Source organism: Nyctereutes procyonoides, unplaced genomic scaffold, assembly GCF_905146905.1.
Source record: "Nyctereutes procyonoides isolate TBG_1078 unplaced genomic scaffold, NYPRO_anot_genome, whole genome shotgun sequence".
NCBI classification, from domain to species: Eukaryota; Metazoa; Chordata; class Mammalia; order Carnivora; family Canidae; genus Nyctereutes; species Nyctereutes procyonoides.
In genome coordinates, this window is record NW_026575040.1 from 12,323,776 (window position 1) to 12,341,158 (window position 17,383).

At 42.0% G+C, this 17,383-nt stretch overlaps 1 protein-coding gene across 7 annotated transcripts in view; it reads left to right on the forward strand.

The window, feature by feature from the left end:
- Positions 1–17,383, forward strand: part of HERC1 (HECT and RLD domain containing E3 ubiquitin protein ligase family member 1) — a 195,294-nt gene that overhangs the window by 174,827 nt on the left and 3,084 nt on the right. For all 7 annotated transcript variants that reach the window (XM_055320270.1, XM_055320269.1, XM_055320276.1 and 4 more), the window contains exons 66-77: positions 702–857; positions 1,750–1,872; positions 3,423–3,525; positions 5,685–5,854; positions 7,253–7,391; positions 9,274–9,443; positions 10,883–11,052; positions 11,332–11,497; positions 12,300–12,376; positions 13,158–13,410; positions 14,297–14,449; positions 16,934–17,239. In XM_055320270.1, coding sequence (XP_055176245.1) covers positions 702–857; positions 1,750–1,872; positions 3,423–3,525; positions 5,685–5,854; positions 7,253–7,391; positions 9,274–9,443; positions 10,883–11,052; positions 11,332–11,497; positions 12,300–12,376; positions 13,158–13,410; positions 14,297–14,449; positions 16,934–17,239 — 1,986 coding nt within the window. The remainder of the gene's footprint in view (positions 1–701; positions 858–1,749; positions 1,873–3,422; positions 3,526–5,684; positions 5,855–7,252; positions 7,392–9,273; positions 9,444–10,882; positions 11,053–11,331; positions 11,498–12,299; positions 12,377–13,157; positions 13,411–14,296; positions 14,450–16,933; positions 17,240–17,383) is intronic.

A 17,383-nucleotide genomic window follows, 5' to 3' on the forward strand; every position in this document is an offset into this window, starting at 1 on the left:
CGAGACTCGATCCCGGGACCCCAGGATCACACCCTGGGCCAAAGGCAGGCGCCAAACCGCTAAGCCACCCAGGGATCCCCAGTATAAATATATTTTAAGTCCTTACAAGAGTTACACTATTTTTGGTTGTTCGTTCTTGAGCTTATTAGAAGTTTGAATGGGCTTTGGTGTTAGAATAGGACTCCTTTCTCCTGAGACAGCTGGTTGGCCCAGGCTGGGATATTTCAGGTGCTTGGAAGAAACACAGTGGGATTTAGTGCCTGCCCCATAATTCTTGGTACAGTAATAAGTTGAATGTAGAGTTTTCCTTTTATCATTATTGTTACAAATGTTGAATTCATATACATACTCTGGAAAATCAACTAGTGATCTAATACTGTAAAATTGCATGGCACCGTAGAGTTTACAAATAATTTCCCCACTTGCTATCACATGTGGTCTAGGTCATCTGTACATAGCATAAAGCATAGCAACAATTCTTCCAAGGTGTAGGCTGTTTAGCTTGGTCTTCCTGAGGATGCTGAGATCATTCAGCCTGGGGGGAGCAGGAAGGCCCACTTGGGCAGGTAAGACATACTGGTCTTAAAGATCCTAAGTTAGTTGTCAGTGAAAGTTTATTACTATATTAATAACGAAAAATGATTTTGTTCTTTCTCAGTTTACCCTCTTAAAGTTTTTTTTATCTTTGGTTCTGTCTGTAGATGTCTTGTGGCTTCAAGCACTCAGCAGTGGTAACTTCAGATGGCAAACTGTTCACTTTTGGTAATGGTGACTACGGTCGCCTGGGTCTTGGAAACACCTCTAACAAAAAACTTCCAGAGAGAGTGACTGCACTGGAGGGATATCAGATTGGACAGGCAAGAAATAAGTCAATAATATGTTCTATCTGGTCATATTTCCATATAATATGTTCTATCTGGTTATTTCCTCTGTGTGCACTGAGACACTGTCCTTTAAAGAAGACTAGAGTCGTCAGTTTTACGTAACATCACGTACATTTCGTTTGGCTGACTTGATAATTTTTCATGATTTTTTCCCCCTGATGTGAAAATTCACATTTTAAGCCATATTTGACAGACAAATGACAGCCTTAATTCAGGATGTATATGTTTTAAGACCCAAAATCCATAATACAACCTGATATAAAACCTTTAAACCATACACATTTTTGTGACTGCCCTCTGGTAGTTTGGAAGTAGATGGTTGAATTGCAGCACCATTGGGACTACTGCTTTCCTTGTCCTGTACACATTGAGATTACCTCTTAAGTAGGAGATATTTTTATCTTTTTTTGTATGCTTCCTTAGACTGTCTCTGGTGTGTTTTTGACTCACATGTACCTTTCCTCTTTTATGCTCTCTGATTCTGAGTTAGCTACAGATATTTGAAGGCTTTCTTTCACCTTGAAGAAAAACTTATTTTTTCATTTGTGGACATTAGGAATTTTTTCTTATTGATACATTTTGTTAACATATGCAGAAGGCCCTGAATTTAAATAAAAATATATGTAGCCAAAATATATTCAAACTGAGTTTGAAGCCCCAGTTCTAACACTAACTAGCTTTTTGGAAGTGTTGATTGAATTATCTGTGCCTCTTTCCACGTGTCTCTCTCATATCATATATGTGTGTGTGTGTGTGTGTGTGTAGCCAAGTTTTTCACTGAAGTGGAGAAAAAGAATCCCGGAAACAGGTATATATAGTTTAGTGCTATGATTTTGCCTTACTGAATACCCTTTTATTTCTTTAGGTGGCTTGTGGCTTAAACCACACTTTGGCAGTATCAGCAGATGGCTCCATGGTGTGGGCTTTTGGAGATGGGGACTACGGAAAACTAGGCTTAGGAAATTCCACTGCAAAATCTTCCCCTCAGGTCAGTATTGTCTTTACTCCAGAGTTTCAGTGCAGTTTTAGTGTATGTCAAGTGCCTCTTTTTAGTTGGAAATAATTTACCTTTAACATTTTAGTAATTCATAATGAAGTTTAGAAGCTTTTATTGCTTACTGTTAAATGTCCAGCATTCTAGATCTTGATTTTAAATAAGCCATTAATCACTAAACTGAATGTAAAAATGTGCAAGGATAAGCCTCTATCTCCATAGGCTGAGCAATGTAGGACTATCTCCCATGTAGAGAAGAAATAATTATAGACATATATTATCCAGGGTGTCTTAGGGAGGGAACCTTGAAGAATCTTTTGTATCCTTCTGCTTGCAGCTACTATTTTAGCTGATTATTACCCCTGATTTATACAGGTATGCACCTCCTTTTAAAAAATAATAAAAAGGGGGATCCCTGGGTGGCGCAGCGGTTTGGCACCTGCCTTTGGCTCAGGGCGCGATCCTGGAGACCCGGGATCGAATCCCATATCGGGCTCCCGGTGCATGGAGCCTGCTTCTCCCTCTGCCTGTGTCTCTGCCTCTCTCTCTCTCTCTTTGTGACTATCATAAATAAATAAATTTTAAAAAAATTTAAAAAAATAATAATAAAAAGGAAACCTAGGGAATAATAAATACATTAAAAGCTAATATTCAGGGATCCCTGGGTGGCGCAGCGGTTTGGCGCCTGCCTTTGGCCCAGGGCGCGATCCTGGAGACCCGGGATCGAATCCCACGTCGGTTCCCGGTGCATGGAGCCTGCTTCTCCCTCTGCCTGCATTGCCTCTCTCTCTCTCTCCTCTCTGTGCATTCTCATGAATAAATAAATAAAATCTTTAAAAAAAAAAAAAAAGCTAATATTCACATTACAGAAGGTTTCTTGGCTCTGTGGAAGAACTGTGCAGTTTCTTTTAGGAGTTTTCTTAACACTTTTAACAAGCAGCATGATTTACAAATATTTAATGTATATTCAACTGTAGATGTCCTATCGTATGTAATTTGTAATAAAAAGCCTAACTGGAGCAGCCCATGGCTTTACATGGTCTCCCAACATTGTTTAAAAAGCTACAGGATTCTCTTTGGTCTCTGGTGCCCAGAGGAATGATTCTGCTTCACGTGGGGTCCTGGGGATTTTAGTCAAATGCCCCTGCCTCCATACTCCCTCCCACAAATTCAGCTAATTTGTAGAGCAGTATGAGAAAATAACATTTAGGAATGTGGATTTGGGTGGAAATAGGTAGATGACAATTAGTATTTTTATAAGAAGAAGTTAGTCCTTGAGTTTATACATGCTAATAGGGAAATTCAAAAGTGTTTTTAGGGATCCCTGGGTGGCGCAGCGGTTTGGCGCCTGCCTTTGGCCCAGGGCGCGATCCTGGAGACCCGGGATCAAATCCCACATCGGGCTTCCAGTGCATGGAGCCTGCTTCTCCCTCTGCCTGTGTCTCTGCCTCTCTCTCTCTCTGTGACTATCATAACTAAAAAAAAAAAAAAAAAAGTGTTTTTATTTTCTTTTAAAGTATGTGCCTTACACTTATATTTTGCAGAAAGTTGATGTTCTTTGTGGAATTGGAATAAAAAAAGTTGCTTGTGGAACTCAGTTTTCTGTTGCATTGACTAAAGATGGTCATGTGTATACCTTTGGTCAAGGTAAGGCATTTTCCAGGAATTAAAATGGCTTATTCTGCATGTACATTATAGAAATATTTGCCTTCCAGTTTTATAGAAAGTGCTCTAAATTGTGTAATTTTTTGTTTTGGATGTTGAATGGCCACTATGACCTTCATTCACGAGCTACTTTTCTGCTCCTTTTTCCTAAAATTTGTCATAAGAATAAACTTTCCTCTTCATTGATGGCTTCTTATGCCAGAGCCTTTGCTCTTGCTAGAAAAGTCCCTGCCAAAGCCCTTCCCATCCTCCTTTCTGCTGCCTACACTGTGCCACCATAAATACTTCTTGACCACCAGAGTTCCTCTGGATCCTCTCTAATTTCCTAGCCCTTCCAGGAACCAGAGATTCAGGTCTTAGGAACCTGAGAACCTGAGGTTCAGTCATTTAGGGTTCAATCATTCAGGGTTCAGATCTTGAGTGGATTCTTAATCCAAGCATCCATAGTGGGATTCTCTGGCAATATATTCACCATCTTAAGCAGAACTTTTTGGTAAGTTGTAGTGACTGAGAAGTGTATAAGGCAGATGTGAGGAAGAGGAGGAAATGTCATGAGTGAAGTTTCTAGTCTTAGAGGAACGATGTCCCTAACTGAGGATAGGGAGCTGGTTTCAGGGAACTAGATAAGGAACTTAGTTTTGGTCATATTGAACTGGGGCCATATACTCTAGGTATATGTATGGAGATGTCTAACAAGTCATTGGTGATTTGTTTGGATCTAGAACTCCAAAGAGATTGGTTATAGAGATGTAGATTTGCATAATGATGGTATTTAAAACCATGTTAATAGGCTCTAAGAAACCCAAGAAGGGACATTTAAGTGGCTCAGTGGTTGAGCATCTGCCTTTGGCTCAGGTCATGATCCCAGAGTCCTAGGATCGAATCCTGCATCAGGCTCCCTGCAGGGAACCTGCTTCTTCTCCCTCTGCCTATGTCTGTGCCTCTCTCTGTGTCTCTCATGAATAAATAAATAAAATCTTAAAAAAAGAAAAAGAAAAAGACACTCAAGGAGAAAGTGTAGAGTAAAAGAAGAAGTACATAGAACTCTTGATGAATATGAGGAAAGGGCAACTGAACACAGAGAGGACTCAGGAGAGTCGGCTTTGAAAGAAGTAAAGAGAGAGGTAGCGTTTGAGCCAAGATAGTACAGAGTCTCTGTGGGATAGAAGTTGCTGAGACCAGGTCAGCAGAAGGTTATTTGGGGCTCTGGGGGTGGGGCTGAGAAGAGGCTGCTGCCATAGGCAGTTAGGAATTACTTGTGGCTTTTAAGTGTATAGCTTCAGTGCAGTAGTGAGAGTGAAAGGTAGGCTGCAGAAGGTGGCCATACCAAATGGTTCTAGAGGACATGAGGCAACAGGGGCTGGCACTTTCTAGAAGTTAAGGTAAAGGGAGAGGTTGGCTGGAAGTTTGAGGACAAGGCAAGTTGAGTGATGTCTTTTCTTAGAATGCAAGAACTGTCGGGCCTTTTTTTTTTTTTAAGATTTTATTTATTTATTCATGAGAGACAGAGAAAGAGAGAGGCAAAGACATAGGCAGAGGGAGAAGCAGGCTCCATGCAGGGAGCCTGACAGACTCGATCCTGGGTCCCAGGATCAGGCCCTGGGCTGAAGGCGGCGCTAAACCTCTGAGCCACCTGGGCTGCCCCAGGCCTTTCTTAACTATGTGCTAGTCCTCTCAAATAGGAAGATACTGGAAGTACCTCTTGGTTTGAAATAAGCTGCTAGAGATGCCTGGGTGGCTCAGTGGTTGGGTGTCTGCCTTCAGCTCAAGGAGTGATCCCAGGGTCCTGGGATCAAGTGCCACATTGGGCTTCCTGTGAGGAGCCTGCTTCTCCCTCTACTAGTGTCTCTGCCTCTCTCTCTGTGTTTCATGAATAAATAAATAAAATATTTTTAAAAAATAAATAAGCTACTATTTTTAGACTTATTTATTTTATGAATAAGGAGCCTGTGACATTTTGCAAAGGAATTGTTTCAAACTTCATTTACTCAGAATCCAGTATACTTTACCAGCATGGCAGCTTTTGCCATAATGAGTTAAATTTATCATTGCTATTCCACCAGAAAAGTTAAATGACTCATTAGAAAACATAAAAGGACTGTTGTATCCCATCCATAAATTTCCTCTTACTATTTTTCTAGATCGCTTGATAGGCTTGCCAGAGGGGCGTGCTCGCAATCACAATCGACCACAGCAGATCCCTGTCCTGGCTGGCGTGGTCATTGAAGATGTGGCAGTTGGAGCTGAGCACACACTTGCCTTGGCATCAACTGGAGATGTATATGCCTGGGGGAGCAATTCAGAAGGGCAGGTAAATATTTATCTTGCTTGTCCTCTCATATTCTAGAATTCCGACAGTGTTCCTCATTTGGGAAAGGGATAAGCTAGGAAACACTTGAGATCTACAGTGCCTCACGCACATCCCTTTGCCACGGGACAGATTGTGAGCCAATGGGCATGTCTCTGTCTTGAATGTGGTCAAATAAATATTTATACCATGGTTTTAAAAAAATCTGATGCTATAGCAAAGCGATTAAAGGGATTAACTGAGTATATGTGTGTCTGCACTCATTAAGGGCCTGGCACATAATAAGCAGTACTTTATAGGTTTTTGCTGCTATCATCCTCATCATTTTTACTGTGGTAATATGTGAGATGAGGTCCCGGGAGCATCATTTGATCTAGAAAATGGAAGAATGAAATAACAGTACTTTTATATTTTGTAATAGGACATAGTACTATACCTAGTGTGGTATACATAGTATATTTGTGTTTGTGCAGGCAGTCTTGTCATCCCCATTCTACAGAGTATAAAGTAAATGAGCCTTTGAGAGCTTAAGAGAAGATTCAAGAAGTTGATGTGTTTTCAGCCTACCCTGTATACTATAGGAGGGAAACAATAGGAGGGAAACAGTAGGAGGGAAAGATTTGGATGGGAGATGTCTGGAATGCCTGCTGCTACAGTGGCTTTCAGCCCTGCATGCAGAGCCATATCCCCTTCCGCCATAAATCCTCTCTGGGTCTGTCTGCCCTCAGAGCCAGGGGCCCTCAACATCAAGGTCTCTATTGTTATCCACAGTAGTTTCATTTGATTCTGGTCACCTCATCACTATGTTAATAGATGAGGAGGCTGCTCATCATTATCACTGCACATTGTTTGAATGAGAAGAGAGTTGATGCTGAAGACACCTGACGGAGGTCACTGGCAGGGGGTTGACATGATTCTCCTTAATAATGTTGAGGTGCTTAGCCGCTGAAAACACTGGGTGTCCCACTCACACACTAAGAATAGAGATACGGAAATGAGGATCTACTTCTGTTTATGTTTTTCTAATTGTTTATTGTTAACCAGATAGTCCATGTTAAAAGGAAATTAAATAAATAATTTAAATAAAAGCTCCATAGATCATTTTGTTATTTTTTTAACTTCCCAAGAATTTATTTCCTCTATAGAAGTGAAATCCACAGATATGTTCAGTCATTAAGACCCACCTGCTAGATTTGGAATGGCCTTGTTGTAGCTAAGTTGTTAGGAGACAGTCTGAGCTGTGAGGACTGATACAGAAAATCAGAATTAATTTCATTATTTTGATGCTGTTGCTTGGTATAGATGTTTGTTTTATCTACTACCATCTAAGGCAGATTTCATCATCTTGTCTTCCTCTTTTCCTCTTTCTAATTGACTCTGTGTTTTGTAATTTATTCCCAGCTTGGCTTAGGCCACACCAACCACGTTCGAGAACCAACTCTGGTAACAGTTTTGCAAGGGAAAAATATTCGGCAGATCTCTGCTGGCCGCTGTCACAGTGCTGCCTGGACAGCGCCGCCTGTTCCACCAAGAGCACCAGGTAAGGGATGAAATATCCATGCTCCTACAGCTTCTCTTTCAGTGGTCCCCAGCTGCGTTCTCTGCTTGCCAGCTTTGGACTGCTTTCAGGCATCATGCTGAAACCACCAGGACCAAAGCACTCTTTATGCTCCCAGCACTATACGTACTTTCATAGCAGGTGATTCTCCTGTGGACTTCATCACACAGCATTTCCTCTATGCACCCCCAAAAGAAGAAAAATTGTCACTTAGGCAAGCAAAAATGTATAATTTTAGAGCAGCAACTAAGTATTTTTTCATATATAAAAGAAGTGATGGACCATAGCTTTCTAAGGCCTGCTATTAGGAATAAAGATTAAAGGGTCTGAGACCATTTGTCATATTCTTTACCTCACTCAGTTAACCATTTGAAATGTAATATTGTCTGTGCATTGGCACAGCAAAAAAAAAAAAAAATCGCCATTTTACTCCCATCATGTAATAGGATTAATAGGCAGTTTTTACCTTTTTGTTTATTATACAATCCTTGTAGAGCTATAAAAAGATACGAAGAAAACAAAATGTACTTCACATTCTATTGAGTACTCTCCAGATTTGATCCATCTTCTGTTCCTCACAGGTGTGGGGCATTTATCATTCTTATGTGTTTCTTTACATTTGGGCTATTTCTCTCCCAGGCCCTTAAGCCCTTTCTTTATACTATTCTGTGGTGTGTCAGGGACTAGAGTTTCCTTGAAGCAACTTGCGCCTGGGAACTCAGCATTCTCTTCTCTTTTTTGCTGACCTGTACTTCTGAGTCCTTGGGGAAGACTCGCTATAAAGATTTTTTTTTTCTATTAGATACCCTAAGAGAACAAATTAGGACTGCCAAGTAGGTTCCAAACAAATAAGAGATGGTTTCTGATTAGCAGAGTCCACAATTTCAGGTTTTCAGGGTTATCTTCATCTTACAGAGATCTCACTCCCACTTCAAGAGAGAGACTCCGCAGTGTGATGGTTAAAGGTCCAGACTCTGGAGCCACATTGCCTGGGTCCAACCTTAGCCCCTCCACTTAAAAGCTGAGTGATCTTAAGACTCCATCTCCTTGTCTGTAAAATGAGGATGATAATAGCCCCTGTTGTAAAGAGTTATAGGACTAAATGAAACAATTTGTGTGGAGCTCTTAGAATAATGCCCAGCATGTAGAAGTACTCAATGAATGTTAGCTTTTATTATAGTATTAATGAAATAAATTGGGAATAAGGATAAACTGGGAATTGAGCTGTGCAAATCTTTATTTACGTGAAACTCAAATAAATAGAGTGTTGTAGGTTTACTCTAAGTTTTTAATAAGAGGGCAACCATGAATACAGTCTTTGCTTCTGGTTTTTGCTTTCACAGAGCTCTTACTCTTGCATACAAAGCTTTTAGGAACCGTGCATGCATAGCTTTCTTTCGGTCATACCCCTAGTGAGGGTGAGAGGGCACTGCTGAGTTGCCCATTTCCATTTTCCAGAATTGCCTACCTAGTCCTGGCTCACATCTTATGTTTTGTGAAGATAGCTATCAAATATGAAAGGAGGAATTTGGGCTTTTTCTGTTCTTTTGTGAAGGAACTGTTTAAGTCCCATAGTTAAATGGGAAACTAGATTAAAGGAGAGAGAAAGAAGCTTCTGTAATGATAAATAAAAAAGGTGTCTTAAAAAACAATACATGTGCATCAAAACATTAAGATAAATTAACAAAAAGAGGAATTGATAAATATGCGATGAAGCATATATAGGCCAATATTCTAGAATTTAGGTGGTAGGAGTGGGTGTTCATTGTATACTCAACTTTTCTGTGTGTTTGAAAATTTTTAAAGTATTGAAAATGAAAGCCGTGCATTTTCCGTCATAAGTGTCCATTTGCTTTCTGGGCAGGTGTGTCTGTACCTTTGCAGCTGGGCCTGCCTGATGCAGTGCCTCCGCAGTATGGGGCCCTAAGGGAAGTGAGCATTCACACTGCGAGGGCCAGGCTCCGGCTGCTTTACCACTTCTCTGACCTCATGTACTCGTCCTGGAGGCTACTAAACCTCAGCCCTAACAACCAGGTAAGATGTTGGCTTGGGAAGCACTGCCCATGACATGCTCACCAGGTCCCAGGAACATTCTTCCATGGCTAATACTTTTTACTCTCGGCTCCCAAGAGATGTAGAAAAGGCAACAGTTGTGTTTCCATTTCATTGCTGGTTTAGGAATAGTCCAGCTACTGGTAACTCTACTGCTGGACACAGAGTGGTTCTCCTTTTATGTTTTGGTTTATCCAGAGCTCAAGGATGGCTATGCATATATATGAGTGGCTAAGCATATATTTCTATAAGGTCCAATATATGATTTTAAAACTTGAGCACACACAGGTATGTTGGCACCACTGTCACAGTGGTTCTGTAAATGAGTCTGAGACCCTGGGGAGACTTCCTGATCTCCTCACAAGTAAGCGTTCTGGGTCCTGTGGGCGAGAGAAAGGAAATTGGGCTGATTTGGCTGTCTTTACAGAACAGTCTAGTACTTGAGGAAGAAAGCAAGCTGGCTGTGTTTGTTTGTGTAATGTGTCAGTATGCCTGCCAAAATGTGCATCAGTTTGTAAAAACTGTTAGTCAGAAATCCTTGGGTAACCTGTCATGGGGCATATGAGAGATTTGACCGATCATTGGTAGAAATAGGTAGTCAGCCAGGCAGCAGAATACTGTGTAGCACTGAACAGAATGTTAGAAAACTGTGTAATTAGCAGGAGAAATGCTTATGATAAAAAGTTAAGCAAGAAAAGCAGCAGAAAATCATAGTGTGTTCTTAACAATGTGAGAAATGTTTGCACACTTGGAAGGAAACTGGAGGGAGACAGATGAGAGTGATCATAGAGGTAGTTATGGAGGATTCAGTGTGTGCACGTATACGTGTCCTTTTCTATATTTTCCACGTTTTTTAAAAATAATCATATATTTTATCAGAAGAAAATATTTTTAAGAAGTTATTAATAGTTACTGCTATCTAGGCTTATGCTTTTTTTTTAAAAGATTTTATTTATTTATTCATGAAAGACACACTGAGGGAGAGAGGCAGAGACACAGGCAGAGGGAGAAGCAGGCTCCATGCAGGGAGCCCAATGTGGGACTCGATCCCAGGGCTCCAGGACCACGCCCTGGGCTGAAGGCAGGCACCAAACCACTGAGCCACCCAGGTGTCCCTGAGTTTATGTTTTTAAATCAAAAAGAATTGAGTTCCTGGGTTCCCTGGGTGGCTCAGCGGTTTAGCACCTGCCTTTGGCCCAGGGCATGATCCTGGGGTCCTGGGATTGAGTCCCACGTCAGGCTCCCTGCATGGAGTCTGCTTCTCCCTCTGCCTCTGCCTCTGCCTCTGCCTCTCTCTCTCTGTGTGTCTCATGAATAAATAAATAAAAAATCTTAAAAAAAAATCATTCTAAAAGTGAGAAGTGTTATTTCTTGTAAGCCTTAGATTGTACCATCTCTGATAAGCTCCCTTTCTGTTACAGAGCAGTACATCTCATTATAATGCTGGCACGTGGGGCATCGTGCAAGGGCAGCTTCGGCCTTTGTTAGCACCAAGAGTCTACACCCTCCCAATGGTGCGCTCCATAGGAAAAACCATGGTTCAAGGCAAAAACTATGGACCTCAAATCACTGTAAAGAGGATATCCACCAGGTTAGCGTGTGTGTGTGTGTTTCACTAGCTAGCATTTTTTAGATGATTGGAACTACTAACTAATCTCTGTGAGCTTTAGCTTCCTCGGTAGTAAACCAGAAGAGTAAAAAGTGTTTACCTTAGTACCCGGTGTGATTACAGTGGGCCTCGCACATTGTTTGGCTGTTAAGCTGACTTGTTTGCTCACTGATGGAAAGATATCTTCAAGTGACCTTCGTGGTGGTTTGGGGAAGTTAGTAATGAAATAGAATTTCATTCTGTTTTCTCTTTCTTTTGAAGAGGACGGAAGTGTAAGCCTATTTTTGTCCAAATAGCGAGACAAGTAGTTAAACTGAATGCATCAGACCTCCGCCTGCCCTCACGAGCATGGAAAGTTAAGCTGGTTGGAGAAGGGGCTGATGACGCTGGGGGCGTGTTTGATGACACGATCACAGAAATGTGCCAGGTATATTCATGCGGTGTCCCCTGCTGAGTCATTTATTCAGGCGGTGGCTGTTTTACCATTTCCAGTAACTGCTCCATCTGACACATTTTTATAAATGGACCAAGGATGCATTTGGGAGCCTTACATAAAAATCATGCTGTTAATGATGTAAAGTGAATTATAGCAAGGGTTTGTGACATGATGTGTGAAGATACCTTACTGAATAAATATCAGTGCCTGACTCTCTACCAGTGACTCTCTATCACACTCTAATACTGGCAGAGGAAACAATGACATGTATTTACATTTATGTAATGGACAAATCTAGGACCTCCCATATGCTCTGATTAATTTTGGTGCTTTTAGAATAAAGAACTGCCAGGTTCTAGTTGAATTAGAAAAACAAATACTAAGAGTTTGGACCAGTTCTTATTTTGAGATCTAAAGTAGCAGCTTTGTTTGCAGATCAACTCTAACCCTTTCAGCTTTGCCCAGTAGCAGGATTTTTCTAATAAGTCTTGTAACTGACTTTTGGTTATCTTTTGTTGGGTCTCTTTGAATACCACTGTACCCTGCTCACAGATACCCCAACTTCTGCTCTGGATTGACTTTCTTATCTTAGTTTTGCATACTACAGGATATTTTCTACATGGGGGATGTTTCTAATTTCATTTTAAATTAAGGCCACAAAAATTATAGATAGCTGGTTGTCACAAAACATCATAAATTCCTCAGAATATTCTCTTTTCAGTATGATCTTTAATTTGTTCTCTTGATGCATTTGATTGTCATTTTTTCAAAAAACTGTTCTTTTCTTTTATAGGAACTTGAAACTGGTATTGTTGACCTTCTCATACCCTCCCCCAATGCTACTGCAGAAGTAGGCTACAATAGGGATAGGTAAGGCAGTCCTCAAGTGTTTTTGACTATCTACAGTAATAATGATAGCTCATTTACTGAGTGCTTATTGAGTGCCAAGCACTTTACATAAATTATCCCATTGAATCCTCATTAGAACCCAAAGGAATGGGAGCTATTATTACTCTTTTCACAGGTAAGGAAACTGAGGCATTTCCATTCTGACTTTATTATGAGACCAACTCAACAAACATATTGAAGGGTAGAGAAAACCCAGACTTGATAATGAAACCTGACTTACTTTGTGTTTCTGAAGGCCCGCATGGCCTCCCCTTAAAGAATTTTCCGTATTAGAATTCATCAGGAAGATCTGATATGCTGCCAAGTTACAGCACTTAGTATTAGTAATTACATATTATACTTGTATTTGTCAAACCTTGAATTTTTGATCCTGCTTCAAGGACTTGTAAATAATAAATGAAATAATTTTAGGAGATAGGGCACCCTGAAGCAGGTAGCCCAGGGACTAATTGACCATTCAGTTTCTCTTTTATGGTTCTTCTAAAAATAATTCAAAATATGGTTCCTGTGCTGTCTAGAAGAGTAGCCACAGGGCAAATGGGGCTGTTGGACACTCGAAATGTGGTTAGAACTGCATTAAATGTATGAAGAACTGCATTAAATTTTACTTAATTGAATAGCCACATATGGCATATGAGTACCATATTGATCAGCAGAGGTCTGGACTAATGTCGTAGCTGTTTGATAACTTCTAATAGAAATGAGGACGGTTTTATTTTAAATATTTCCTTTAATTTTGCAGGTTCCTTTTTAATCCCTCTGCCTGCCTTGATGAACACTTAATGCAGTTTAAGTTCTTGGGAATTTTAATGGGGGTTGCCATTCGCACAAAGAAGCCTCTGGACCTCCACTTGGCCCCTCTGGTGTGGAAGCAGCTTTGCTGTGTCCCACTCACCTTGGAAGACCTGGAGGAAGTGGATCTGCTGTATGTGCAGACCCTCAACAGCATTCTTCACATTGAAGACAGTGGGATTACTGAGGAAAGTTTCCATGAGGTAAATCATGGCCAGTCCATGTTCTGTTATTGACTAGAATTTTCTGTCTAAAACTCAGATACGGTCTTCCACTTACTGTCTCATTGACTTGTAGCATGTCACATTGCTGCCCTAGCAGCTCAGCCCTAGAGATTTAAATAGCTGCTCATGGGTAGAGTTGGCACCAGCACCCAGCTTCTGCTCCTTCCTCTTCGATCTGCTCTCTGCTAGAATGTACAAACAAGGAACCCAGTTGGAGAGGGAGGTGTGAGGTAACCAGGGATCATCAAGCCTGGTTTGAGGACAAAGAAATTTTTTTTCTTTAAAGATTTAATTTATTTATGAGAGAGAGAGAGAGGCACAGATACAGGCAGAGGGAGAAGCAGGCTCCATTCAAGGAGCCCGACGTGGGACTCGATCCCGGGTCTCCAGGATCACGCCCTGGGCTGAAGATAGTGCTAAACTGCTGAGCCACCCGGGCTGCCCCGACAAAGAAATTTTTAACTGCAGCCAGATGAGTCAGGATGTTCCCTTCTGATCAAGTAGTGTGATTAGCTATCTTGATTCCTTGTTTTTATCCTTAAAATTCTTTTTTTTTTTAAGATTTTTTTATTTATAAGGGAGAGACAGAGGGAGAGAGTGTGCACAAGCATGAGTAAGAGGGGCAGAGGGAGAGAGATAATAATCCCAAGCAGAGTCTGCCCTCAGTGTGGAGCCCAGTCCAGGGCCTGATCCTAGGGCTCTGAGATCAGGACCTGAGCCAAAACCAGGAGTCTGATGCTTATTAATTCACAGCACCTCCCAGGCGCCTCATCCCTAAAATTCTTAATGTTGTCACTGTTTTGCTATATTTGTGTGTAATATACTTTTTTTTTTTAGTAAAAAAAATATTGTTTTCTCTTCTTAGATGATTCCTCTTGATTCTTTTATTGGCCAGAGTGCTGATGGCAAAATGGTTCCCATTATCCCTGGTGGAAATAGTATCCCACTGACATTTTCCAACCGGAAGGAGTATGTGGAGAGGGCCATTGAATACCGACTTCATGAGATGGACCGACAGGTGAGCTGAAACGGGACGCTCATGTAAATGTTTGCAGTTGTCCTCAAGCTAGAGCTAACTGGTTACTACTGAGTTTTGGTGTGTGAAACTTATGTGTCAGTTAATTTGTATCTGTATTTCAGCCTCTGCTCAGAGACTTTCAGGCCTTACCTCTGGGTTTCCTGGGCTCAAAGTCTTAAGACACCTGTAAATTGGTCACTGGTTGGGTTGAGGCCAAGCTCTCACCCAGGCCTGTAGACCCTGCCTTCTCACTCATCTCAGTCTTGTTTGTCTTCATCTCTTAATGTCCCCAATCCAGTGTCCCCACTCCAGTTGGGTTGGTCAGCACCCATGGAAACAAACCCCTAAACATTTGTCTTACAATCCCACATAAGTGCCTTCTTCCCCTCCTGCTGCAGCCCTCAAGCCCCAGCTGCACATGCATCTCCTTCACAGACCAGCTTACCTCCAGGTCCATAGCCTGTAGAAATCTGTTTCATTACTTAAAAATTTCTCAGGATACTGCAGTACTTCTGTGTTGTGGTCTGAGGAGTAGGCCACAGAGTTTGGATCTTATTTCTTCAATTAGTTTGTAAGACTTTGAGTGAGGAATGCATTATATATAGTGTGTGTGTGTCTATGTATCTCCTAAATATCCTTGTTCTGTGCTGACGTGTGGTAAGTATTTAATAATAAATGTTGAGAGTGTGATGTGTGACCATAGAAATGAACATTTTGTCCCAAAATGGGGTTTTGGTTATATAGTCCTACATAGCCACTTTAGTAATACTTTTATTTGCAGAATGTGTTGGGGTCTTCTTGAGAGCTAGACTGAGACTCGAAGGCTGTGTAATAACTTGAAGTGTCTATGTTCTGCACCCTTCCCTCCTGGTTCCTTCTTTTACTCTTGCTTTGGACCAAGTCCAGTCAGAAAACTTATCCCTTAGTGAGGCCACGTCCTGTGAGCAATGCTGTTTACACAGCCACGGCTTAGAGTTTATCTCTAGTTCTTCAGAATTTTACTCCTCAGGTGAATAACTAACTAAAAATATATTGATCACTTCCTGTATTCTAGGAGTGGGGCCAGGCAGCCTCATGCGCAGTTTTCCTATGGGGACTCTGTGAGATAGATTACTATCACCATTTTGCAGATGAAAACACTGAGTCCAGAGAAATGAAGTGATATGCCCAAGGCAAATCAGAGGTTCCCAAACCAGGCTTAGTTGTGGGGTCTAGGCCCTTCTGCTGGCCGATCTGAGGGTCGGATTGACTGTCTGCTCTCTGCCAGCTGCGCTTCACCACGGCTTTGCTCCTTTCCCAGCAATCAGGCCATTTTCCTCGTCTCATAGAGCCCAGCGTTCTTCCCATCACTGTCCACATTTGTTCTCTGCCAAGCAGCCAGCCCCATACCTCTGCCTCCCTTTTTTCCGGAGAGTTTTTGGTTTGTTTTCTATCTGACATGACAGCTTGTATTTGGGCAAATTTTGGTGGGGCTCTTCCCTTTAATACCAGTACAGACTGCCCTCCCTGTCAGTCCTGTTCCTTAGCCCCGGTCACGACACCCTTGTACCAGTCACAACCCAGGGCCTTCCCCACGGTGTGGCTCCTGCTTGCATCCTCAGGTATTTGCCTTTTGCTTTTTATCATTGACGATTCTGAGTTGGCCAAGGGGGAAGGTGAAGTATTTATGAACAGATCTTGAACAGCGATGAGTCTGTGTGTAGGGTACGCACTGCTGTGCAAACTTGGGGTGTTTCTTAGACTGTTGACAGCCTCTGGCACCTTCCCCTCAGTATTCCCCAGCTGACCTGTTCTCAACACCATGCTAGGAGAAAAGAAGCAATAGGTCGCACAGACTTGCGTTGGAAATTCTCATCATAGTCACATGAGCAGCAATTATTTGCCTCATTTCTCAGATGAGAAGGTTGAAAGAAGAGGTGAAGCTGAGATTCAGACCCCAAGTCTCCTGATTCAATTCTCTGTCCTTCCTACTGCCTTCCTAGGAGGTCTTGCTAGTATCTTCTTTGTACTTTTCTTTTTTTTTCTTTCTTTTTTTTTTTACTATGAGCACAAATAAGTTTTACAAAAAGGGATATAACTATTTTCAAGAGAAAAATATGAATGACAAAAACAGTAGAAGCTAAACACCCCCTTTCCGGGCTTCTTACCCTGATGGAAGATATCAAACAGCCCACATAGCCCAGTGTAACAGTGCTCAGCCACGTGCGGTTAGGAAAATGAGTGAGTGGGGTTGGCACTGGCGGGGGCCCTGGCAGGCTGAGTTTTGTGGGGGCAGAAGGCAGGTTCCTAAATTGACTTGACCTGGGACCAGAAGGAGTGTATAGGTCCCACAGGCAGGGAGAAGCACGAACAAAGGGTCAGCGGCAGAGGTAGTGGGCCATGTACGCCTAGAGTTCTGGGGGACAAGTAGAGGGTCTGGGGAACAGATGAGCAGCTGGGAGCAGTCCACACACACAGTTAATGACCAACCTCTCCTGGGAGCAGGTGGCTGCAGTCCGAGAGGGGATGTCCTGGATCGTGCCTGTGCCACTACTGTCCCTCCTCACAGCAAAGCATCTGGAGCAGATGGTGTGCGGGATGCCCGAGATCTCTGTGGAAGTCTTAAAGAAAGTGGTGCGGTACCGGGAGGTGGATGAGCAGCACCAGCTGGTGCAGTGGTTCTGGCACACGCTGGAGGAGTTCTCCAATGAGGAGCGTGTGCTTTTCATGAGGTTTGTGTCTGGAAGATCTCGACTGCCAGCCAACACTGCTGACATTTCTCAGAGATTTCAGATCATGAAGGTTGATAGGGTAAGTAAACTATTCTTCCTTCCGTATAACGTCTGCCCCGCTGCTGCTTTGGCTGCTTGCATATTGGGAAAACCAAACTGCGACCTCCGAATAGGCCTACCAGTTCAGGCTTAATGTTTGGAATTTCCAGATTTTAAAAAAATC